The sequence below is a fragment of the Aquarana catesbeiana genome, linkage group LG03, assembly GCF_042186555.1.
Source record: "Aquarana catesbeiana isolate 2022-GZ linkage group LG03, ASM4218655v1, whole genome shotgun sequence".
Lineage (NCBI taxonomy): Eukaryota > Metazoa > Chordata > Amphibia > Anura > Ranidae > Aquarana > Aquarana catesbeiana.
This window is the reverse complement of record NC_133326.1, coordinates 560698468-560718607: the sequence shown is the minus strand read 5'-3', so window position 1 is coordinate 560718607 and position 20140 is coordinate 560698468. Positions and strand designations below refer to the sequence as shown.

Sequence of the window (20140 nt, the reverse complement as noted above, 5' to 3'; positions counted from 1 at the left end):
TCATGTCTGCAGTCTCTGACCGTCTCCTGTATTATGTCTGCAGTCTCTGACCATCTCTTGTATCATGTCTGCAGTCTTTGACCGTATTATGTCTGGGGGCTCTTTCTGGTGGTGTGTGGGTGTGTGTGTGTGTGTGTGTGGGGGGGGGGGCGGCATTGAAGGGCCCGGCCTTGGGGCGGCAAAGGGAGTAAATCCGGGCCTGGGGGTAATCGAGGGGTTAACTGTTTTCCCTGGGAGGTGATTCTAACTGAAAGGGGAGGGGACTGACTACAGGAAGTGACAGATCATGGTTCCCAGCTAATAGGAACACACGATCTGTCAGTCCTGTCAGAACAGAACAGGGAAGTGTGTGTTTACACAAACTCGTCCCTGTTCTGTCTCTCCTGCACACGATCGCTCGTGGCCGGCGGTCATCGCGACCGTCGGCAACGAGCATTGGCACCCCTGGAGCCTGCTATCCCGACCCCGCGAGCCGACATAAAACTACGATGGCTCGCGCAGGGGAGCCGACCTCCTGCAGTATAACTGTGGCGGTTGGTCAGGAAGCCGTAAAATCAAACGTATGCTTTGATGAAGGCTTCTTAGCCGAAACGTTTCAAAATATAGTCTGTACCCATGTAACTAATACAGTACTTTTATTAAAGAGCATCCGAGTTGCCAGCCTTTCTGATTTAAGTATTTTAAAAAAGCCCAACTCCAGCTAACATTTTTTTTTTTTGTTTTAGGCAGAGTTTGAAGGGTATAAACCTCTGTCACTGTTTTTTCACAGCGTAAACAGAGCTCAGAGTGGAAGAGGGAGAAGCAGCACTGCAGCCAATCAGTTTTGCTGCAGTGTTTATATGTGAAAGTGCTGATAAGAGATGTGGACAGGGTGATGGAGAAATTAGCTTATCAGTTAGCTCCTTCTACTGTCGCTGTCGCCAAACACAGGCTGGGGAAGGGTCAAGACCTGTAAGTTTCTTAACTGCATTGGAAAAAAAATCAGACAGGGCAGTGCTGGTTTTACATGTTTTGCAAATTCATTCAGTGTTCCAAAATAAAATTCACACAACTGCTATATATGCACAAAAATATAGACAATGTATGAAAATGTGAGATTTCAAACCAAACAACTTTCCCAAAAGTGCCTGGCAAAGCATCAAGTGTTCGCCTCACTTCTACCTCTAATCTAATGAGAACTTACCTCAAACTGTGCTCAATACACACACACATACCATATTGTCAAAAGTATTGGGACACCTGCCTTTACACACATGTGAACTTTAATGGCATCCCAGTCTTCGTCCGTAGGGTTCAATATTGAGTTGGCACAACGTTTTCAGCTATAACAACTTCAACTCTTCTGGGAAGGCTGTCCATAAGCTTTAGAAGCGTGTCTATGGGAATGTTTGCCCATTCTTCCAGAAATGCATTTGTGAGGTCAAGTGCTGATGTTGGACGAGAAGGCCTGGCTCACACTCTCCGCTCTAATTCATCCCAAAAGTGTTCTATCGGGTTGAGGTTAGGACTCTGACCAGTCAAGTTCCTCCACCCCAAACTCGCTCATCCATGACTTTATGGACCTTGCTTTGTGCACTGCTTGTCAGTTTGGGAAGGTAAATGTTACGTACATGATGGTGTGCTTACGGACTGAAATGTTTTTTGTTTTTTTCAGGTCTTTGAATTTGAACTAAGCAATGAAGAGATGAAAACTCTTGATGGATTGAACCAGAACAGGCGTTATATAAATTCTGATTTGTAAGTTACAGTAAGCAGTCTGCTCAGTAATATTTTACTTCAACATGCATATCCCTACTGAACTGGATGTGGAAGGGCCGCCATAACCAGAAGGCAAAAGAAGGGGTTGTTTCAGGCCCACCATTTCAGGGAATCCCACTATGGATGAGGGAACCTAGCTGTTTGAGCCTGGTTCCATTGACCTAGCAGATAGTCTCCGAACCCATAGTTTAGCCCCTAATCTCACTGACATCTAAGGGAGCTAAATCTTGTTATTGTTTTCAGACCATTTTACTGGTAATAGGCAAGCTATTTTTGAGAAAAGGCATGGGGAGCTTAACACTGCCATGGGGGACATGTACCAATGCAAAGACATTTTAAAAAAAAGCACCCATTAGTGGGTAGAATGGATTTTAGCAATTAAGCTCACCTTTTGGAGCATGTTACATGTTACACCTCTATTTAGGGTGTAACATGCTCCAGCACCAGTCCCCACACACCCCCCCGGACCCCCTTACTGTGACAGTGGGCAGGGATTTCCCTCACCTGCTGCCACATTTGAAAAGGGCTTTGCCCACACAGCCACGTCATTCATTACTGGAATCTGAGAATGAGTAAACTACATGTCCCATCTTCAACCATGGGAGCTTGTAGTTCTCAGTGGACTGCAAGAGTGTTGATGACGCTCTAGTAGTCTAGTGACATATCCTCTAGCTCTCTAACAGAAATCCCATACAGAGTTATGGGCAAGGACATGTTTGCAGGAGCCCGACATTGCACTCGCAATCCATTGATCGTGGGCACAATGTTCTACAGGCTCCAGTGCAAGAAGTAATTAATCCCTGCAAAAATATTCACATTTTTTATTTCTTGCAGAAAAGTGAACTTATCCTTTAAAGGCCATTTGAAGCACAATTGAACTTTGTTTTTTGTTTTTTTATTATTTTATTAAAGTTCTGTATTAAGAAAATAAAGTAAATGCAAATATTACAAGTCAGTTACACTTACTTGATTTGACCAAACCTGTTGTGCTCCACTCCTTAACCATTCATCACTCAGAACCCTATATAATGCATAAGGGAGTAATATAAAGAAGTCAAGCGGCCAGGATTACAGTAAATGAGATAAGATGGTATTTATCACAAAAGCTATCCCAGGTACAGATTACTTGAGTCAAGAGAGTAGTGGATGTTCCTTGAATGAACTCAGAATTACTCCGTCTTGAGAAGGGCCTTTTTTTTATTCTGAAGGCATCCCAAACAAAAACTGGCTAATATTATGACACAGTTAGGAGGGGAACTGGTAAGACTCCCAATAGCAGGGTATCCTAGTTCAACAAAGCAGTGTCCAAGGACTCCAGCCTCGGGGACCGTATCTTATCAAATTTGGCGGAGCATCCTCTGGTATTGTAGGCAGCCCTATAGGAGGGGAAAATAGAGTTCTAAAAATATATATATATAGATGGGAATTATTCATATAAGGAAGCCCAGTCATAAAGAAACAAGGGACTTTTTTAAGGTGCAGATTAATCATTTGATTTGATCAAAAAGTTTTTACACGTTAGGTTAAAAGGTATATGTTTTTAAGGAGTCCTCTTGCATTTGTATACATATCATACTTACTTCCATATACCTCTACATTATACTAATATCTCTATATTCATAAGAGTTTCAGTTATTTGTGTAGCGCTACCCTTGTAAGAGCCTCAACCTCAAGAACCCCAGCCCCACTGACACAACAGATTGAGTGTACAAACATACAAGATTATAAGAAATCGGGGGGCGTGGCTTGCCATGGTGACGAGTGGACGTGTGTAACTGAGCTCCCAGTTCCCTGGGCTCTCCCGCTGGCTTTATCCAGGTCCACGCAACACTTACCCGACAGATGCCTTCCAAGAAGAATGCACACAGGCTGCCAAGCACCACCCAGCAGAAGATCTGGGACAATTCTTCCCTGCACAACTGGCTGCATCTACTAGAGACTCCAGCACCCGCATGGCCAAGATGGCGCCGTCTCGCTCCGCTAAGGACTGTTCTCCATTCACCAGCTTCCACATTCTGCCTGGACACCCGGATGAGGCAGGGGGAATGTCCCCGATCCCTACACCTGCTTTGTGACAGTCTCCCTCCCCTGCCAGATCAGAGGACTCTGCTTCTATACAGACAGGGGAAAAGCCACTGGCTGTTCTATCGCAGAACTATGCTTCCCTCCTAGGGATGAGCCGAATACCCCCCGGTTCGTTTCGCAGCAGAACATGCGAACAGGCAAAAGAAATTGTTCGAACACACGAACACCGTTAAAGTCTATGGGACATGAAAAATCAAAAGTGCTAATTTTAAAGGCTTATATGCAAGTTATTGCAATAAAAAGTGTTTGGGGACCCAGGTCCTGGCCCAGGGGACATGTATCAATGCAAAAAAAAGTTTTAAAAGCTGATGTTTTTTTGGGAGCAGTGATTTTAATGATGCTTAAAGTGAAACAATAAAAATGAAATATTCCTTTAAATATCGAGCCTGGGGGTTGTCCTTAGTATTCCTGTAAAGTAGCGCATCTTTCCCATGTTTATAACAGTGCCACAGCAAAATGACATTTCTAAGGAAAAAATGTCATTTAAAACTGCTCGCGGCTGTAATGTATTGTCGGATCCTGGCAATATGGATAAAAATACCAAAAATACCAAAAAAGATGGCGTTGATGTCCCCCCCAAAATCCATACCAGACCCTTCATGTCTGTTATGGATATTAAGCGGAACCCCGCACCCAAATTAAAAAAAAAATGGTGTGGGGGTCCCCCAGGCACTATATACCCTGAACAGCAGTATATATACTATACGGCCTGCCCTATATACTCTGCAGAAAATTGGGCCTTAGGTGTTGGTGGTACTGGAACACTGTAAGCCCTCACAGTTAGTCTTGTTGGGCTCAGGAATGGGGCCTGCTGTGAAATATTATATCAAGATTTGTAATTACATGCCCCTGTTAAACAGGGGCAGAAAAATTGGGCCTTGGGTGGTGGTGGTGGTGCCACAACACTGCAACCCCTCACAGATACTCTTGTTGGGCACAGGAACAGGTCCTGCTGTGAAACATGACTGCCAGTTTCTTGTCCTTCTGTGACACCCCATTCCTCTAGGCTCACGTTACTCCTTTCCTCAACCTGGGAACCAACATCGAAGCCTTCAAATTGCTGCACATCCTCCAGCAGCATATAACCGACACTGTGGTCGAATAATTCTGGGGACTCCTCTGTGCATGATGGTGGAGCTACGAAAGGAGTGACTGTGGAAAAAGAGCCGGTGGAATAGGCCGCTTTGGCAGCTGCGTTGGAAGGCAAACTACTCTAAGCCTGGGTGATAGAGGATGAGGAGGATGAGGACGGCTTCGTTATCCACTCCACCAACTCTTCTGCATGTTGTGGCTCAATAACATGGCCAGCAGCAGCAAAAAAGGTCAAGCGTGCCCCACGGCCACCTGCAGAGGATGCACCATGTCCACGACCACCACTGTTGACTGTAGACACAGAGGCTGCCCTTTTTAGTGGCCTGTGAGCGTCTGCGTCTCCTTGATGGCCTTCCAGACATGATGTATTTTTTGTTTTGCAACACCACATTACACTGTATTAGATACTGTGTACACCACCTGAAGTGTATTAGAAAGTGTACAACAGCTGCACTGTATTGTATACTGTGTACACCACCAGACATGTAGTAGAAACTGTACACACTGTATTAAATACTGTGTACACTGCCTGAAGTGTATTAGACACAGTACCCTACAGAATGCACTGTAGATATAGGCTACACTGAATGCAGAGTGTATATATGTGTGTGTATGTGTATGTATATATATATATATATATATATATATATAATATTAATACACTGCCTGACATCTATTAGAAAATGCACACACTGTATTAGATACTGTGTACACCTCCTGCACTGTATTAGCAACTGTACATCGGCTGCACTGTATTATATACTGTGTACACCACCAGAAGTGTATTATAAACTGTACACACTGTATCAGATACACCGCCTGCACTGTATTAGCAACTGTACAATCGCTGCATTGTATTGTATACTGTGTACAGGACCAGAAGTGTAGTAGAAACTGTACACACTGTATTAGATACTGTGTACACCGCCTGTACCGTATTAGCAACTGTACACCACGGAATGCATATATATATCTTATATATCTCTCAGATACACTGCCACTAACTTAATAACCTGCCTGCTTAATCTAACTCAAGCTATCTCTCTGTCCACGCCAACAACACTACACGGGGCCGCCATGTAGGCAGCCTTATATAGTGTGGGGCGTTGACTTAGTCTCCCTGAGCCATGATTGGCCAAAGGCACCCTGCCTTTGGCCAATCATGGCTCTCTCAGCAGAGCGTGCTGTGATTGGCCAAAGCATGTAGGTCAAGTGCATGCTTTGGCCAATCATCATACAGCAATCCTGAACTTACTATCCCTAACCTGCTGAAATCGCTTAAGACATATGCAACCCTCTCCAATTATAAAATAAATATACAAAAGTCGGAGACGATGAATGTGAATCTACCCCTCGACAGGCTTCAGAACATAAGACATAACTTCCCATTTACATGGGTCAACAATAAGTTCAAGTACCTGGGTATTTACCTTACCGCGTCATTATCCAAAATTTTTAAGGAAAACTTCCTACCGTGGTTGGCGAGGACTAAAGGTGACCTGAAGCGTTGGCACCAACTCTCTTTTACCTGGTTTGGGAGGAACAGCATCCTAAAGATGACTGTTCTTCCAAGACTGTTATATCTTCTGCAGACGCTTCCGGTTCTGCTCTCACGCTCTTTTCTCCGAGCAGTAAAGGGGGAATTTCTACACTTTCTGTGGGGTACTAAAATGAAACAAATTTCCTATCGCCTCTTAGCCCTCCTGGAGGTACATGGTGGCATTGGATTTGCGGACCCAACTAAATATTATTATGCAGTCCATCTGACAAGAACTCTTGACTGGCTTAAACATTTCCAGGAGAAGGGCTGGGTAGGGCTGGAACAGGATTTATCCCTGGTGCCGCTGCAAACCCTCCCTTGGCAAAAGGCACAGATTCCCACAAATGTCAAATCCCACCCCTTAATAGGAAAATAGGCAGGGGAACAAAGGGGGCTTGCAGAGTAATTATTAAGGGAGGGACAGTCCTTTTTTTTTTTTTTTTTTACCAGCTATCATTGGGGCCCTTTAAGAGCGTCTTTGTACTTAAAGTGTTACTAAATTCAGGACCCCGCATTCACTATCTGGTCTCCCACAGAACATAGAAATGCAATTATTTTAGTAAATATAAACTGCTAAATACCTTTTGTTATCAGCAGTTAGAGCAGTCTTGTGACTTCTATCAGTGTCTGGTTAAAGCGGAGTTCCACTCAGAAATGGAACTTCCGTTGATCGGACCCCCCCCCCCCAGTGTCACATTTGGCACCTTTCAGAGGGGAGCAGATACCTGTCAAATACAGGTATTTGCTCCCACCTCTGACGGAAGTGCGCCGCACATTGTGCGGCGAATTATGCTATGTCCGGCCCCTTCTTCTCTCCCCCCCGCTGTCTTCTGAGAGACACAGAGGTCCCAGAAGACAGCAGGGACCATTCAGAAGGCGCAGCGTGACTCCCGCAGTAGGAAACCAGGAGTGAAGCTGAAAGTTTTCACTGCCTGGTTACCTTACCAGGAATGGCGGTGGCAGGACCCATGAGTCGAACTGAAGATTAGCTTTGGGTACCGACATAGCGGGCTCCCTGGACAGGAAAGTGTCCATATAGTAATAGTCAGCAGCTGCAAATACTGTAGCTTGTAATTTTTTCCCAAGTGGAAATCCACTTTAAAACTTGTAGGAGGAGTTTTCATTCTACTCTGACTGTCCTATGAGGCTGCAGGACCCCTGACCCTCTGTCTGGACAGTGCTGATTGTCCCTGTCCAATTACATGCACCCTCCCAAGAAATAAAAAATAAGTCTCCAGCAATACACATCAAACTGAGCATGTGCAGAGTGACTTCAAATGCTCTATCTTATCAGGAAATGGTTAGGGGACAGTGGAAGAAGGGGAGGATCAGAAAAGACATGCTCAAACAGCCTTTTTACACAATGCAGAGGATTAACCCCTTAGGGTTGCCCCCAGGACTTATACACAATGCTGTAGTGCCTGGCAACCACACTAGGGCAGATGCGAACAGAGCAAACAACAGACTACTTGCAGTTTAGCAAACAGATAGCGTGGTTCTAAGACAGTCTAGGTAATAAGGCATGCTGAGTTCAGGAAATAGTCCAATATCCGATCTGGGTCATACACAGGGAAGTCCAACAGCAAAGCAAGGCAGACAAACAGGAGGCTTGAACAGGAACAATGCAGGTAACAGTCTCTATCACAAGCAAGGGATAGAGTGTTCGGTTTGCTTATATGAGGAGACTGATCAGATCAATCACCTTACAGGTGAACACAGACAGGGCAAAAGCAACAGCCAATACCCGGGTGCTTAAATGAGGAACAGGGGCACTAAGTGATCATGACAGTAATTAGTGTGTGTGCATAAAAGGTCAATGAGTTTCTGGACTCCTGACAGACCCTTGCATCTTTCATCCAGTGCTGCACAGAAGTTTCTGGATTCTGAGTCATGGGGAAAGCAAAAGAATTGTCAAAGGATCTGCAGGAAAAGGTAGTTGAACTGTATAAAACAAGAAAGGGATATAAAAAGATAAGATAAGAACTGAGAATGCCAATCAGCAGTGTTCAAACTCTAATCAAGAAGTAGAATATGAGGGGTTCTGGAAACCAAACCATGGTCAGGTAGACCAACTAAAATTTCAGTCACAACTGTCAGGAAAATTGTTCAGGATGCAAAGAAAAACCCACAAATAACTTCAGGTGAAATACAGTACTCTCTGAAAACATGTGGTGTGGCTGTTTCAAGATACACAATAAGGAGGCACTTGAAGAAAGATGGGTTGCATGGTCGAGTCACCAGAAGAAAGCCATTACTACGCAAATGCCACAAAGTATCCCACTTACAATATACCAAACAGCACAGAGAAAAGCCTCAAACCTTCTGGCACAAAGTCATTTGGAATGATGAGACCAATATTGAGCTTTTTGGCCACAACCATAAACGCTTCATTTAGAGAGGAGTCAACAAGGCTATGATGAAAGGTACAACATTCCTACTGTGAAACGCAGAGGTGGATTGCTGATGTTTTGGGCATGTGTGAGCTACAAAGGCACAGGAAATTTGGTCAAAATTGATAGCAAGATGAATGCAGTATCAAAAAATACTGGAGGAACATTTGCATTCATCAGCCAGGAAGCTGCGCATGGGACGCACTAGGAAATTCCAACATGACAATGATCCAAAACACAAGGCCAAGTCAACCTGTCATTGGCTACAGCAGAAAAAAAGTGAAGGTTCTGAAGTGCCCATCTCAGTCTCCTGACCTCAATATCATTGAGCCACTCTGGGGAGATCTCAAACGTGCAATTCATGCAAGACAACCCAAGAATTTACTGGAACTGGAGGCTTTTTGTCAAGAGGAACGGGCAGCTTTCCCATCTGAGAAGATAAAGAGACTCATCCACAAATACCACAAAAGACTTCAAGCTTTCATTGATGTTAAAGGGGGCAATACACGGTATTAAGAACTGGGGTATGTAAACTTTTGATCAGGGTCATTTGGGTAGTTTCTGTTGTCATTATGATTTAAAAAGAGTAAACACAATTGATTGATAATAAATGGCTTCAGCCAAACACTAACCATGAGTGAAAGAAATGTTTTTGTCTTATTCATATTCTCGGAAAAATGGCCAAGAAATCATAAATTCTGCCAAGATATGTAAACTTTTGAGCACAACTGTAAGTGCATTTTAGGTTTGGAATAGGTGTGGTATAAAGTGCATTATGGATGCAGTATGGTTCGAGTACACTTGGTGCCCTGCTTTCTGTGGCTCAGTCCCTGCTAGCAGTATCAACAATGGGTGAATAGCTCTCTCACCTGTGCCCGGGATGCCGCGGTGACCTCTTGCTGTGGGGGGAGGCCTTGGTATCTCCCTGAAAGCCTCCGTGATCAGCAGTGGGAAACAGAGGGTGAGTGGACACATCATTCTCCCTGCTGCATCGGTGCAAGTGCTGTGATGGGGGAGGTGTTGCACTGTTCCCAGGTGTCCCCAGTCTTATGGGGTGTACACACGGTCGAACTTTTCATCTACAAAAGTCCGACGGACCAAAGCCGGCTGACAATCCGATCGTGTGTGGGCTTTTCCAGCCGCAAATCTGACGGACTTTAGATTTGAAACATGCTTCAAATCTTTACGTCGTAACTACGCCGGACCCAGAAATCCGCTCATCTGTATGCTAGTCCGACGGACAAAAACCCACGCTAGGGCAGCTATTGGCTACTGGCTATCAACTTCCTTATTTTAGTCTGGTGTACGTCATCACGTACGAATCCGTCGGACTTTTGTGTGATCATATGTAGGCAAGTCCGTTCGTTAGAAAGTCTGCCGTAAGTCCGCCGCAAGTCCGCCAAAAGTCCGTCAAAAGTCTGTCAGACGGGCTGTCGGACTTCTGTAGCCGAAAAGTCCGACCGTGTGTACGCGGCATTAGGCTCGGATCTCCGCTGGTATGGTTTCCCGCTGGCAGGCCAATTTCCAGACAGAGGTGCTCTCTCTCTCTCTAACCCCTTCTGTGCCAAGAGGAAGAGCTTTCCCAGGCAGTTTAACCACTTAGGCCCCGGACCATTTTGCTGGCCAAAGACCAGAGCACTTTTTGTAATTTGGCACTGCGTCGCTTTAACTGAAAATTGCACGGTATGTGCGACGTGGCTCCCAAACAAAATTGACGTCCTTTTTTTTCCCAAATAGAGCTTTCTTTTGGTGGTATTTGATCACCTCTGCAGTTTTATTTTTTGCGCTATAAACAAAAAAAGGGCGACAATTTTGAATAAAACACATTATTTTTTACTTTTTTGCTATAATAAATATCCCCCCAAAAATATATAAAACATTTTTTTTTCCTCAGTTTAGGCCGATACATATTCTTCTACATATTTTTGGTAAAAAAAACGCAATAAGCTTTATTGATGGTTTATTGGTTTGCGCAAAAGTTATAGCGTTTACAAAATAGGGGATAGTTTTATGGCATTTTTATTAAAATTTTTTTTTTTTTCCTAGTCATGGCGGCGATCAGCGATTTTTATCATGACTGCGACTTTATGGCGGACACATTGGACAATTTTGACACATTTTTGGGACCATTGGCATTAATACAGCGATCAATGCTAAAAAATTGCATTGATAACTGTAAAAATGTCACTGGCAGTGAAAGGGGTTAACCTCTAGGTGGCGCTGTAGGGGTTAAGTGTGTCCTAGGGAGTGTTTCTAACTGTGGGGGGGAGGGGCTGTGTGTGACACTACACAGATCGCCGCTTCCGATCACAGGGAGCAGAGATCAGTGGCAGTGTCACTAGGCAGAACGGGGAGATGCTTGTTTACATTAGCATCTCCCCATTCTTCCTCACCATGAGACGATCGCGGTTATCCCCGCGGACATCGGGTCCGCGGGACCAACGATCACGGTCACGCGTGCGCCCGCAAGCCGCCTCTTAAAGGGCAACATAGAGGTACGTTAATCTGCCTGTACGTGCCCTTCTACCGCAGTATATCTGCAAGAGGTGGTCGGGAAGCGGTTAATAAAAATCATCTCTCCACGCCTCCTACTGCACAGTGCACATTGGGATCTGTAGTGTAACAATTATTGTGTAGCCATTATATGGCTGCCATCTCAGACTAACACTCCCAGGAATCTCAGCACTCTGCATAGATATCTATGGGCTTACTTGGCTTTAGCTCTCCCCCTGCTGGCTGGAGGAGGATTGTGCAGCCTAACATCAGTATCTCAGAAGAGGGAGAGAAGAATAAAGGCCAGTGTCTCCACTTCTATATTGCTGTAGCACAGCACCTGGTTACATTTCTGATAAACCCAACAAGTGATCTTGCAATCTTGGGTAGTTGTTGAGAAATAGCTGGCATTTTGCAGAAAATCTGCTTCTTCAAGCAGCAATTCATCTAAAATATACAATCATCAGTATATAAAGTATACACAAAATACTTTCAATATCTCAACATATCTTTTAGTTACAAATTATAAGATCAAAATAAAGATATATAGATACAATATTTGCTTTTAAGTCCCATTACCAGCCTAGAAAAAACTCCCCCATAGGACTGTAGGAGAAACGAGGGCATACAAACAAATGTGGAAGGTAATGGTCCCTCTATAGGGGTGGAGACAGAAGACTGAGTGTCTTTCAACGTAAATATATATCATTTTTCACAGGTATTCATGTTATTTTGTTTAAAATCACGACTGAACATTAAAGTGGAAGAAAAGGTTTTTTATCCAAATAATCCCTCACACTCAGTTAAGTATTCCAAGTCCATTGGTATTAGATATATGTAGAGCACCCCACGTAGGAGCCGCTGGTGAAAAGGGATCCCCCACTCTGCACAGCCAGGCACACTGAATTTCCACAGCCACACTTGAGTCAGTAAAAGTGCAGCAACTTTGTTTTTGTGTTTTTATTTAGGGGTTAATAAACTTGGATGGGGATAGGGGTATTATGGGATGCCCACTTGACTTAATAACAAATTTCTTCAGGGATACTCAGGGCTGGCGCTACCACTAGGCGAAGTAGGTAGCCACCTAAGGCACACTCCCACCTAGGGCGCAGCCACGGCCTCTGTCCCGGTGAAGCTCCAGGCGTGTGTGAGCTCAGCTTTCCTCTCCTGATCGCTCGTCCCCATTCAGTGCCAGGCCGGCTGTCCCGAGAAAACCTCCGCTGCATGCCACCAATTCCCCGATGTGTCCTGCTGAGCGCCCCACTGTCACATCACCTCACACAGGAATATCTGACAGCGCCACCCTGGACTCTCCAGGCTGTCCCTCTGATGCGGCCTGTGTGAGTGCAGCGGAGGGGGGCGGGGTGGGGCTTGGTGGAGATCATGGGAGCATGGGGAGAGGTGCAGCGGCTGGATGGCGCTGGCGGGGACTACTAAGCAATACTGCCCGCCCAGTGCTGAGGAGAGCCCTGATGTGATGGCTGATGAAGCAATGAAGAGCAGAGGTAAGGAGGAGGATGGATTCTCCCCGATCTACACCGAGCTGTGTGTGGGGGATAGGGGATGGAGGGGGGGGTGAGTAGTGCAGGAAGTAGCAGTCAGGTGAGTCAGTGTATGTGTCAGGTAGGTAGGTCAATGATGTGTCAGGTAGGTGGGTCAGTGTATGTTTCAGGTAGATCAATGTATGTGTCAGGTAGGTCAGTGTATGTGTCAGGTAGGTCAATGTATGTGGGTCAGTGTATGTGTATGTGTAAGGTAGGTGGGTCAGTGTCTTTGTCAGGTAGGTAGATGGGTCAGTGTATGTATCAGGTAGGTGGGTCAGTGTAATGGTCAGGTAGGTGAGTGTAATGGTCAAGCAGGTCAGTGTGATGGTCAGGTAGGTCAGTGTAATGGTCAGGTAGGTCAGTATAGGGGGCAGGTAGGTCAGTGTAGGTGTCAGGTAGGTCAGTGTAATGGTCAGGTAGGTCACATGTATTACAAGAACAGTGCAAGGGGGGTGGAGTAAGGGACGGAGCCAAGGTGGTGCAGCAAAATTAGGTTTCGCCCAGGGTGTCAAAAATCCTTGCACCAGCCCTGGGGACATTTCAACTATATACAGCCCGTCCATTAAAGGCACATGGGCCGCCACATCCACGCCACCCTCCTATATGATTAATAGATGGATTCATGCATAGCATGACTCTATCCACGGCCACCCCCTATTCATGCATCCGGCCCCTTTCAGGACGTCGGGCACATGAATTGCAGCGGTGTGCAGAGAACTGCACTCAGAGCCCACCCAGGTGTGTTAGCAAAGCAAATGAATATTCGCTTTTCTAACACTAAATAGCCGCTCTGCCAATCAGGAAGCACGGGTCTGATACCCGTTTCCCGATTGGCTGAAAGGTCAGGCGATCCTATTGGATGCCTAGGAGGAGGGGGATGCACAGCGGAAGCCGCCGTGATCCACACCACAGGAGGAGGAAGAAAGCTTGCTATGCTTCCTGGATGTGGTAAGTACGGGGCTTTGCTATCCCGACTGTCCTCCGGGGGGGGAGGGGGGTTGCCGCTGCCGACCGACTGTTTGCCGCCCCCCCCAAAAGAAAAAGCCGCCACTGGTCTATATACATTCATTTCCTTCCTCCTGCACAAAACTTGCTTGCAGATCCACCGTGGTGTCACCCTAGGAAAAGGTAGTGCCAATGGCCCTTTACAGGCAGGTTCTACGAGCCCCTATACTTGAAAACGATGGGGTGACACCACAAGCACTTTCACTGCGTTTCCTCTCATCGTCACTGGTCCCAGCACCACCTCTTTAGGTTAGGGTTGCCACCTCATCCCTTTAAACCCGAACACATATTAATTACACAGGTTCTGTGGCTGATTAAGATGGTAGTTAAACTCCCTCGTTGCCTTATCTGCATTTAATTAGCCTCAGAACCTGTGTAATTCAAAGGTGTTCGGGTTTAAAGGGATGAGGTGGCAACTCTACTTTAGGTTCTGACAGCCAGCTGGCTGCAGCAGCCCCTTTCACTAGCCCTCTTGGCTGATCTTCCACTCCCAGTCATCAAGACCCAAGGTCCCCCCCCCCCAGACTGGGGCGCTTCCTCAAGGGCCTCAAACAGCCTCCTCAGCACTCCATCTGCAATCTTCTAACCGACACCACTGACCCTTGCTGGCATGACTCTGAGTATTTAAGAGGTGCCCTCCCCCTGTCAGCCCATTTGGCTGGGGATTGGCTGGGACCCTCATCATTACTCCAGGCAGCTTCTGCATATGCTGCGCTGCTGTCACAAGACCTCAGTGCCTCTCCATTCATTCTGTAAGGGTGCCTGGTGGGCATTTCTCTTTAGTCCTAGTGGCATCACTGTTCCTCTGTAGCCGATCAGCGCAGTCTAGGGGTGTGGCTGTGTGTTGGGCCAATGTGGCCGGGAAGTATGGGACTGGGCTGTGCTGCTTGCACAGACCTTAACCACGGTACCAGGGAGTGCCTGTGAGCAGCCGCGTTCAGGTGCACAGGTAAACTGTTGATTGACTATTGATTAGATTGTTTAGGTTGTTTCTAATAAGACATTTAGAAATTCTAATAATGCATGATATAAAAAAGTTTTTATTATGCATAGAAATAAAGAGTATTTTTTTTTTTTTATTATTTTTACCTGGAATTCCACTTGAGGTTTAGCCCTAAACTACAACTATGAACATTGATAAAATATTTATATATCTACCCACAGGTGTATATTAGTTATAAAGTTTATTCAACTGATGATACAATCAATGAAATTCTCGCATAGACATAATTAGTCAATATCTATATGTTTCTCCACTAATCCTATGAATGCTATTTTTTCTCCTTCGCTCTTAAAGCATTGCTAAACCTAAAAGCTAACTTTTTTTATATTGCAGTTTACCAATCCTTAGATGTGATGGCTGCATTAGTTTTCTTTTTTAGTCTTTCTTTCCTTTATTTTCACCTGGTGATCTGTTTTTCAACAGAACAAGCTGTTTAGCAGATGTAGCAGTTACAGGGATGGAACAAACAGTTTACTGTTGACAGCAGTGCTTACAATGGTCAGCTTTTATTTATGTAAAACCTTTATCCCAAAAGAAAAAAGCTGCTACTGTAACTGCTTATAAATTGTTAGATGAAGTTCAACTTCAGTTTGTTTGAGTATTTAAATCTGCAGGAACATTTCCTTTCCTCCCCCAATTTAACAATGCTGCTGTCCAAAAGTGTCTCTGAGACAAGCTAGTATAAGAGGTGTGTTACTGGCCTGATCACCAGGTGAAAATAGAGGGAACACATTATGATAGGTAAACAATATATTACATTTTTGGTTTTGGGTTTAATACCACTTTAAACAGAGCTATACAAATTCCCAAAACCACCACTAGATGTCACTAAAGATATTCAATATATATCGCACCAACAGGTACTGTAGCTAGTCTATAAAAAATATTAAACCAATACCATAACAAACTTTGAATCTCCCAAAGAAATAATTAAGGGTAGCTGTACCCACTTTTTGTATGTGATAGAGGGGCTTTAATAAAAAAAGGTTGGGCATAAAGCTCATTAGAGGCTGTATAAACATAAATACTGCACAATAGAGCATTCAGCAAATGCATGCTTTGTCTTAAAACTGCCCTGTTATAAATGTACTCCATATACTTTACAACATCGTGGTGCTAAGGCCCACAGAGATGGAACGCTTCTGCTTGTCTCCTGAATACGGTAGAAGCCACGAGTGGGGGATGCCCATCCTTTATATCCCCCATCGCGGGTCTATTTCTTCCCAGCAATGTCACTGCAGTGTGTTCGTCACAGGGCATGTGCAATGAGAACCCGGGGGGCACGTGACCAAAACCTGCCATTTTCATACAGCTCCCTTCTAGCAGATGCATAGGTTCAACAGAGGGAAATCACTCTACCCCGGCTGGGCAATACCCCCACATATCAACCACAACACCAAGCAGAATGTGCATGTCCCTACAGGGCTAAGAAACCTCAGTTACCATTTTTACTCCTCAAGAATTATGTAGTTAATCAAGTATTTCCAACAGTTCAGAGTTGGAGGAGCTGGAGATTTCCAGAGGAGTACAATTGCATTTCTGGCATAAAATAACCGTAGGCCAAGTAATGTTCTGGTTGATTTCCACATGGCCAAGGGTTCCACCAGGCCTAACAGACAAACCCCAGGATTCTGGGGGATGGAAACATTGGTTAGACATGTAATATATTGCAAAACTTGAGTCCCTTAGTTGCTTATTCCACCACATGTTCAAAAGATGTGCATAAAGTCCGCTGTTGCACAAGAGCACCTCCAGAAAGTGCTAGAATAGTTGGTCGAGATCTATCCCAATGTATAGTATAGGTTAAGAACAATGTATAATTCATTTTTTAAACTTTACAAACCTATCTCTGACTGAGATTAATTGTTAAAATGTGTAATTCCATACATTTTCCCAGTCATCATTATCCAAACTTGTGATATCTTTTGACCATTTCTCTCTGCACTTGATCATGGGTGGAAGCACTGGATTTTGCAAATAGATATTGGAGTGGACTTGTGGCAAAGATTCAGCTCACAGAAGGGATTCCACCCTAGTGGTGGTCAACATGATAGTTGTGAGGTCAAATTGAGAAGTGTGTGCATGGAGTAGTTGAAGATAATATTGAGATTTCAGTTCAGCAAAGGAGACACATTTATCTTTGATAAACAAGTCCCCCAGGAGCTTTATTCCACTTTAAACCCAAATGGCTGAATCTGGAATCACGAGCAGATGATTTGGAGACCATTGGTTGACAGGGGGTTTGTGCAAGTTTTTGGTTCTGTTCCCTGGTTTAACTGACAATTCTCATACTATAAGTAAGGTGGTATGGTGTGCTGCAACCTCTAAATAAAAGTTGTTGCAAGACCCCATACAAGCCCAGGCTTGCCGCCTTCACCACAACTAAAGCATTTTCTCTATTAAGCGTGAACCAGTTGTGTGCATGTGAGAGTTGTCCTGACAGAAACTGCTGAAAGAAATTGAGGAGAGCCAATCCCCCAAACTGCTGAGGTTATCTCAATATAGCTAGGACTGTGGTTTGACAAAGGATAGCGGGACCTAAGAGATTCAGAGTTACTGTATGTAATCAGTGACATTATTTGTCACATGAATTCCTAAATATTTTATTTTCGTCACCCACAGAAAGGGCAGGGTTGTATTTGGTACTGTAGCTGGGATAAGACCAACAGGGAGAATTTGTATAACGTTCACCAAATAATTTTGAGGCTGGAAACGGCAACTCGTCCTTCTGAAAAAGTCACCTTATTATATCGAGTGGAGTGTACAAAATACAGTGGCTTACATGTTTCAGCAATAAGCCCTAATCATAGCCATTAAAATCTCAGGACACAACATTTATGTACAATAAAGTAAAAGGAACGCCCCCTCCCCCTCTGTCCATAACTCATTAAATGAATTCAGTAAATCAGTTGGTCAATTAGCTGTGGAGATCAGAGAGTATGCCTGACATGTGGAGGGGAATGAAGGAGGAATGACAAAAGAGTGAAAAAGAAAAAAGTTGAATGTTAAAAAAATAAGTTGAACGAAGGATAGAAAAAGTAATCACAAAAAGAACAGCAGAAAAAAGCGATTTGTACAGGAACATAGCCCAAAGAAATTAATGATATGTATGACTATCTAGATGGGAAGTAATTACCTGAATTGCAAGAGAGGGAAACTTATATGCAAATTGGTTATTAACCACCTCAATATTGGGCACTTTCACCCCCTTCTTGCTAAGGACAATTTTCAGATTTCAGTGCTGTCGCACTTTCAATGATAATTATCCATGCAACACTATACCCATATTAAATTTTTAGATTTTTTTTCCCACACAAATAGAGCTTTCCTTTTGTGGTATTTAATCATCACTGGGTTTTTTATTTTTTGCGTCACAAATGAAAAAAGACTGAAAATAAAATGCGCTTTCTTAGTTTCTGCTAAAATTTTTTGCAAATAAGTAATTTTTCTTCATACATTTTGACCAAAATTTATACTGCTATATTTCTTTGTTAAAAATAACCAAATTCAGTGTATATTATTTGGTCTGTGTGAAGGTTATAGAGCCCACAATCTATGGTACAAATCATTAAAAAATTGATCACACCTGTTGTACATGAAGGGTTATCTCATTTCTTGAGGCCCTAACATGTCAATACAGTACAAATATCCCCCAAATGACCCATTTTTGTTAAGTTGACCGTCCAAGGTATTTAGTAAGAGGCATGGCAAGTTTTTTAAGTTGTAATTTTCTTTCCCACAATTCTTTGGAAAATAAAGAAATTTTAATATTTTTTTCACAAAAATGTCATATTGACAAGTTATTTCTCACACACGGAATAGGCATACTTGCAACTACACTCCAAAACACATTCTGCTACTCCTCCTGAATATGGCAATACCACATGTGTGAGACTTTTTCACAACCTAGCCACATAGAGAGGCACAACATCCAAGGAGTAGCTTCAGGCATTATCCACTTTAAGACCAGGCCTTCTTCCGAAACTTGTTTACAAGTAGAAATCTGTATTTTTGCTAGAACATCACTTAGAACTCCCTAAACATTATATATTTTTGTAACAGAAGCCCTAGAAATTAAAATGGTGGGTTTTGTTAATTTTTATATCATAGGGTATTTGCGCAGCAGTTTTTCAAACACAATTTTACACACTAATGCTTAAATAGATTTTAATGAATTTTAATGCACACAAAGACACTATAATACCCAAATATTTGGTAAAATATAAAATATGGTGTTGCACCAGGTAAATAGATACCAAACATGTCATGCTTTAACCGCTTCCCGACCAGCCGCCGCAGTTATACTGTGGCAGGTTGGCTCCCCTGCACGAGCTGTCATAGCTATAAATCGGCTTGCGGAGTCAGGATAGCAGGCTCGCGCCCGCTGCACAGCGGGGGTGCCAATGCTCGTGGTCGACAGTCGCGATGACCGCCGGCCACGAGCAATCGTGAGCAAGAGACACACACTTCCCTGTTCTGTTCTGTTCAGTTCTGACAGGAATGACAGATTGTGTGTTCCTATTAGCTAGGAACCACAATCCGTCACTTCCTCTAGTCAGTCCCCTCCCCCTTCAGTTAGAATCACCTCCCAGGGAACACAGTTAACCCCTAGATCGCCCCCTAGTGTTAACTCCTTCACTGCCAGTGACATTTTTACAGTAATCAATGCATTTTTATAGCATTGATCGCTCTATTATTGCCAATGGTCCCAAAAATGTGTCAAAATTGTCCGATGTGTCCGCCATAATGTCGCAGTCATGATAAAAATCACAGATCGCCACCATTACTAGTAAAAAAAATACTAATAATAAAAATGCTATAAATCTATCCCCTTATTTTGTAGACGTGATAACTTTTGCGCAAACCAATCAATAAACGCTTATTGCGATTTTTTTTTTTTTTTACCAAAAATATGTAGAAGAATACATATCGGCCTAAACTGAGAAAAAAATGGGAATATTTATTACAGCAAAAAGTACAAAATATTGTGTTTTTTTCAAAATTGTCGCTCTTTTTTTGTTTATAGCGCAAAAAATAAAAACCGCAGAGGCGATCAAATACCACCAAAAGAAAGCTCTATTTGTGGGAAGAAAAGGACGTTAGTTTTGTTTGGGTGCAATGTCGCACGACCGCGCAATTGTCAGTTAAAGCGGCGCAGTGCCGAATCGCAAAAAGTGCTCTGGTCAGGAAGGAAGTCAATTCTTCCGGGGTCGTTAAAATTGCGCACACT

General features: G+C 43.8%; 1 protein-coding gene across 1 annotated transcript in view; it reads left to right on the top strand.

Moving 5' to 3' along the window:
- Positions 1-20140, top strand: part of LOC141132850 (prostaglandin-E(2) 9-reductase-like) — a 126247-nt gene that overhangs the window by 80100 nt on the left and 26007 nt on the right. Inside the window, exon 8 of the mRNA XM_073621771.1 lies at positions 1655-1737. Within this exon, the coding sequence (XP_073477872.1) occupies positions 1655-1737 (83 nt within the window). The remainder of the gene's footprint in view (positions 1-1654; positions 1738-20140) is intronic.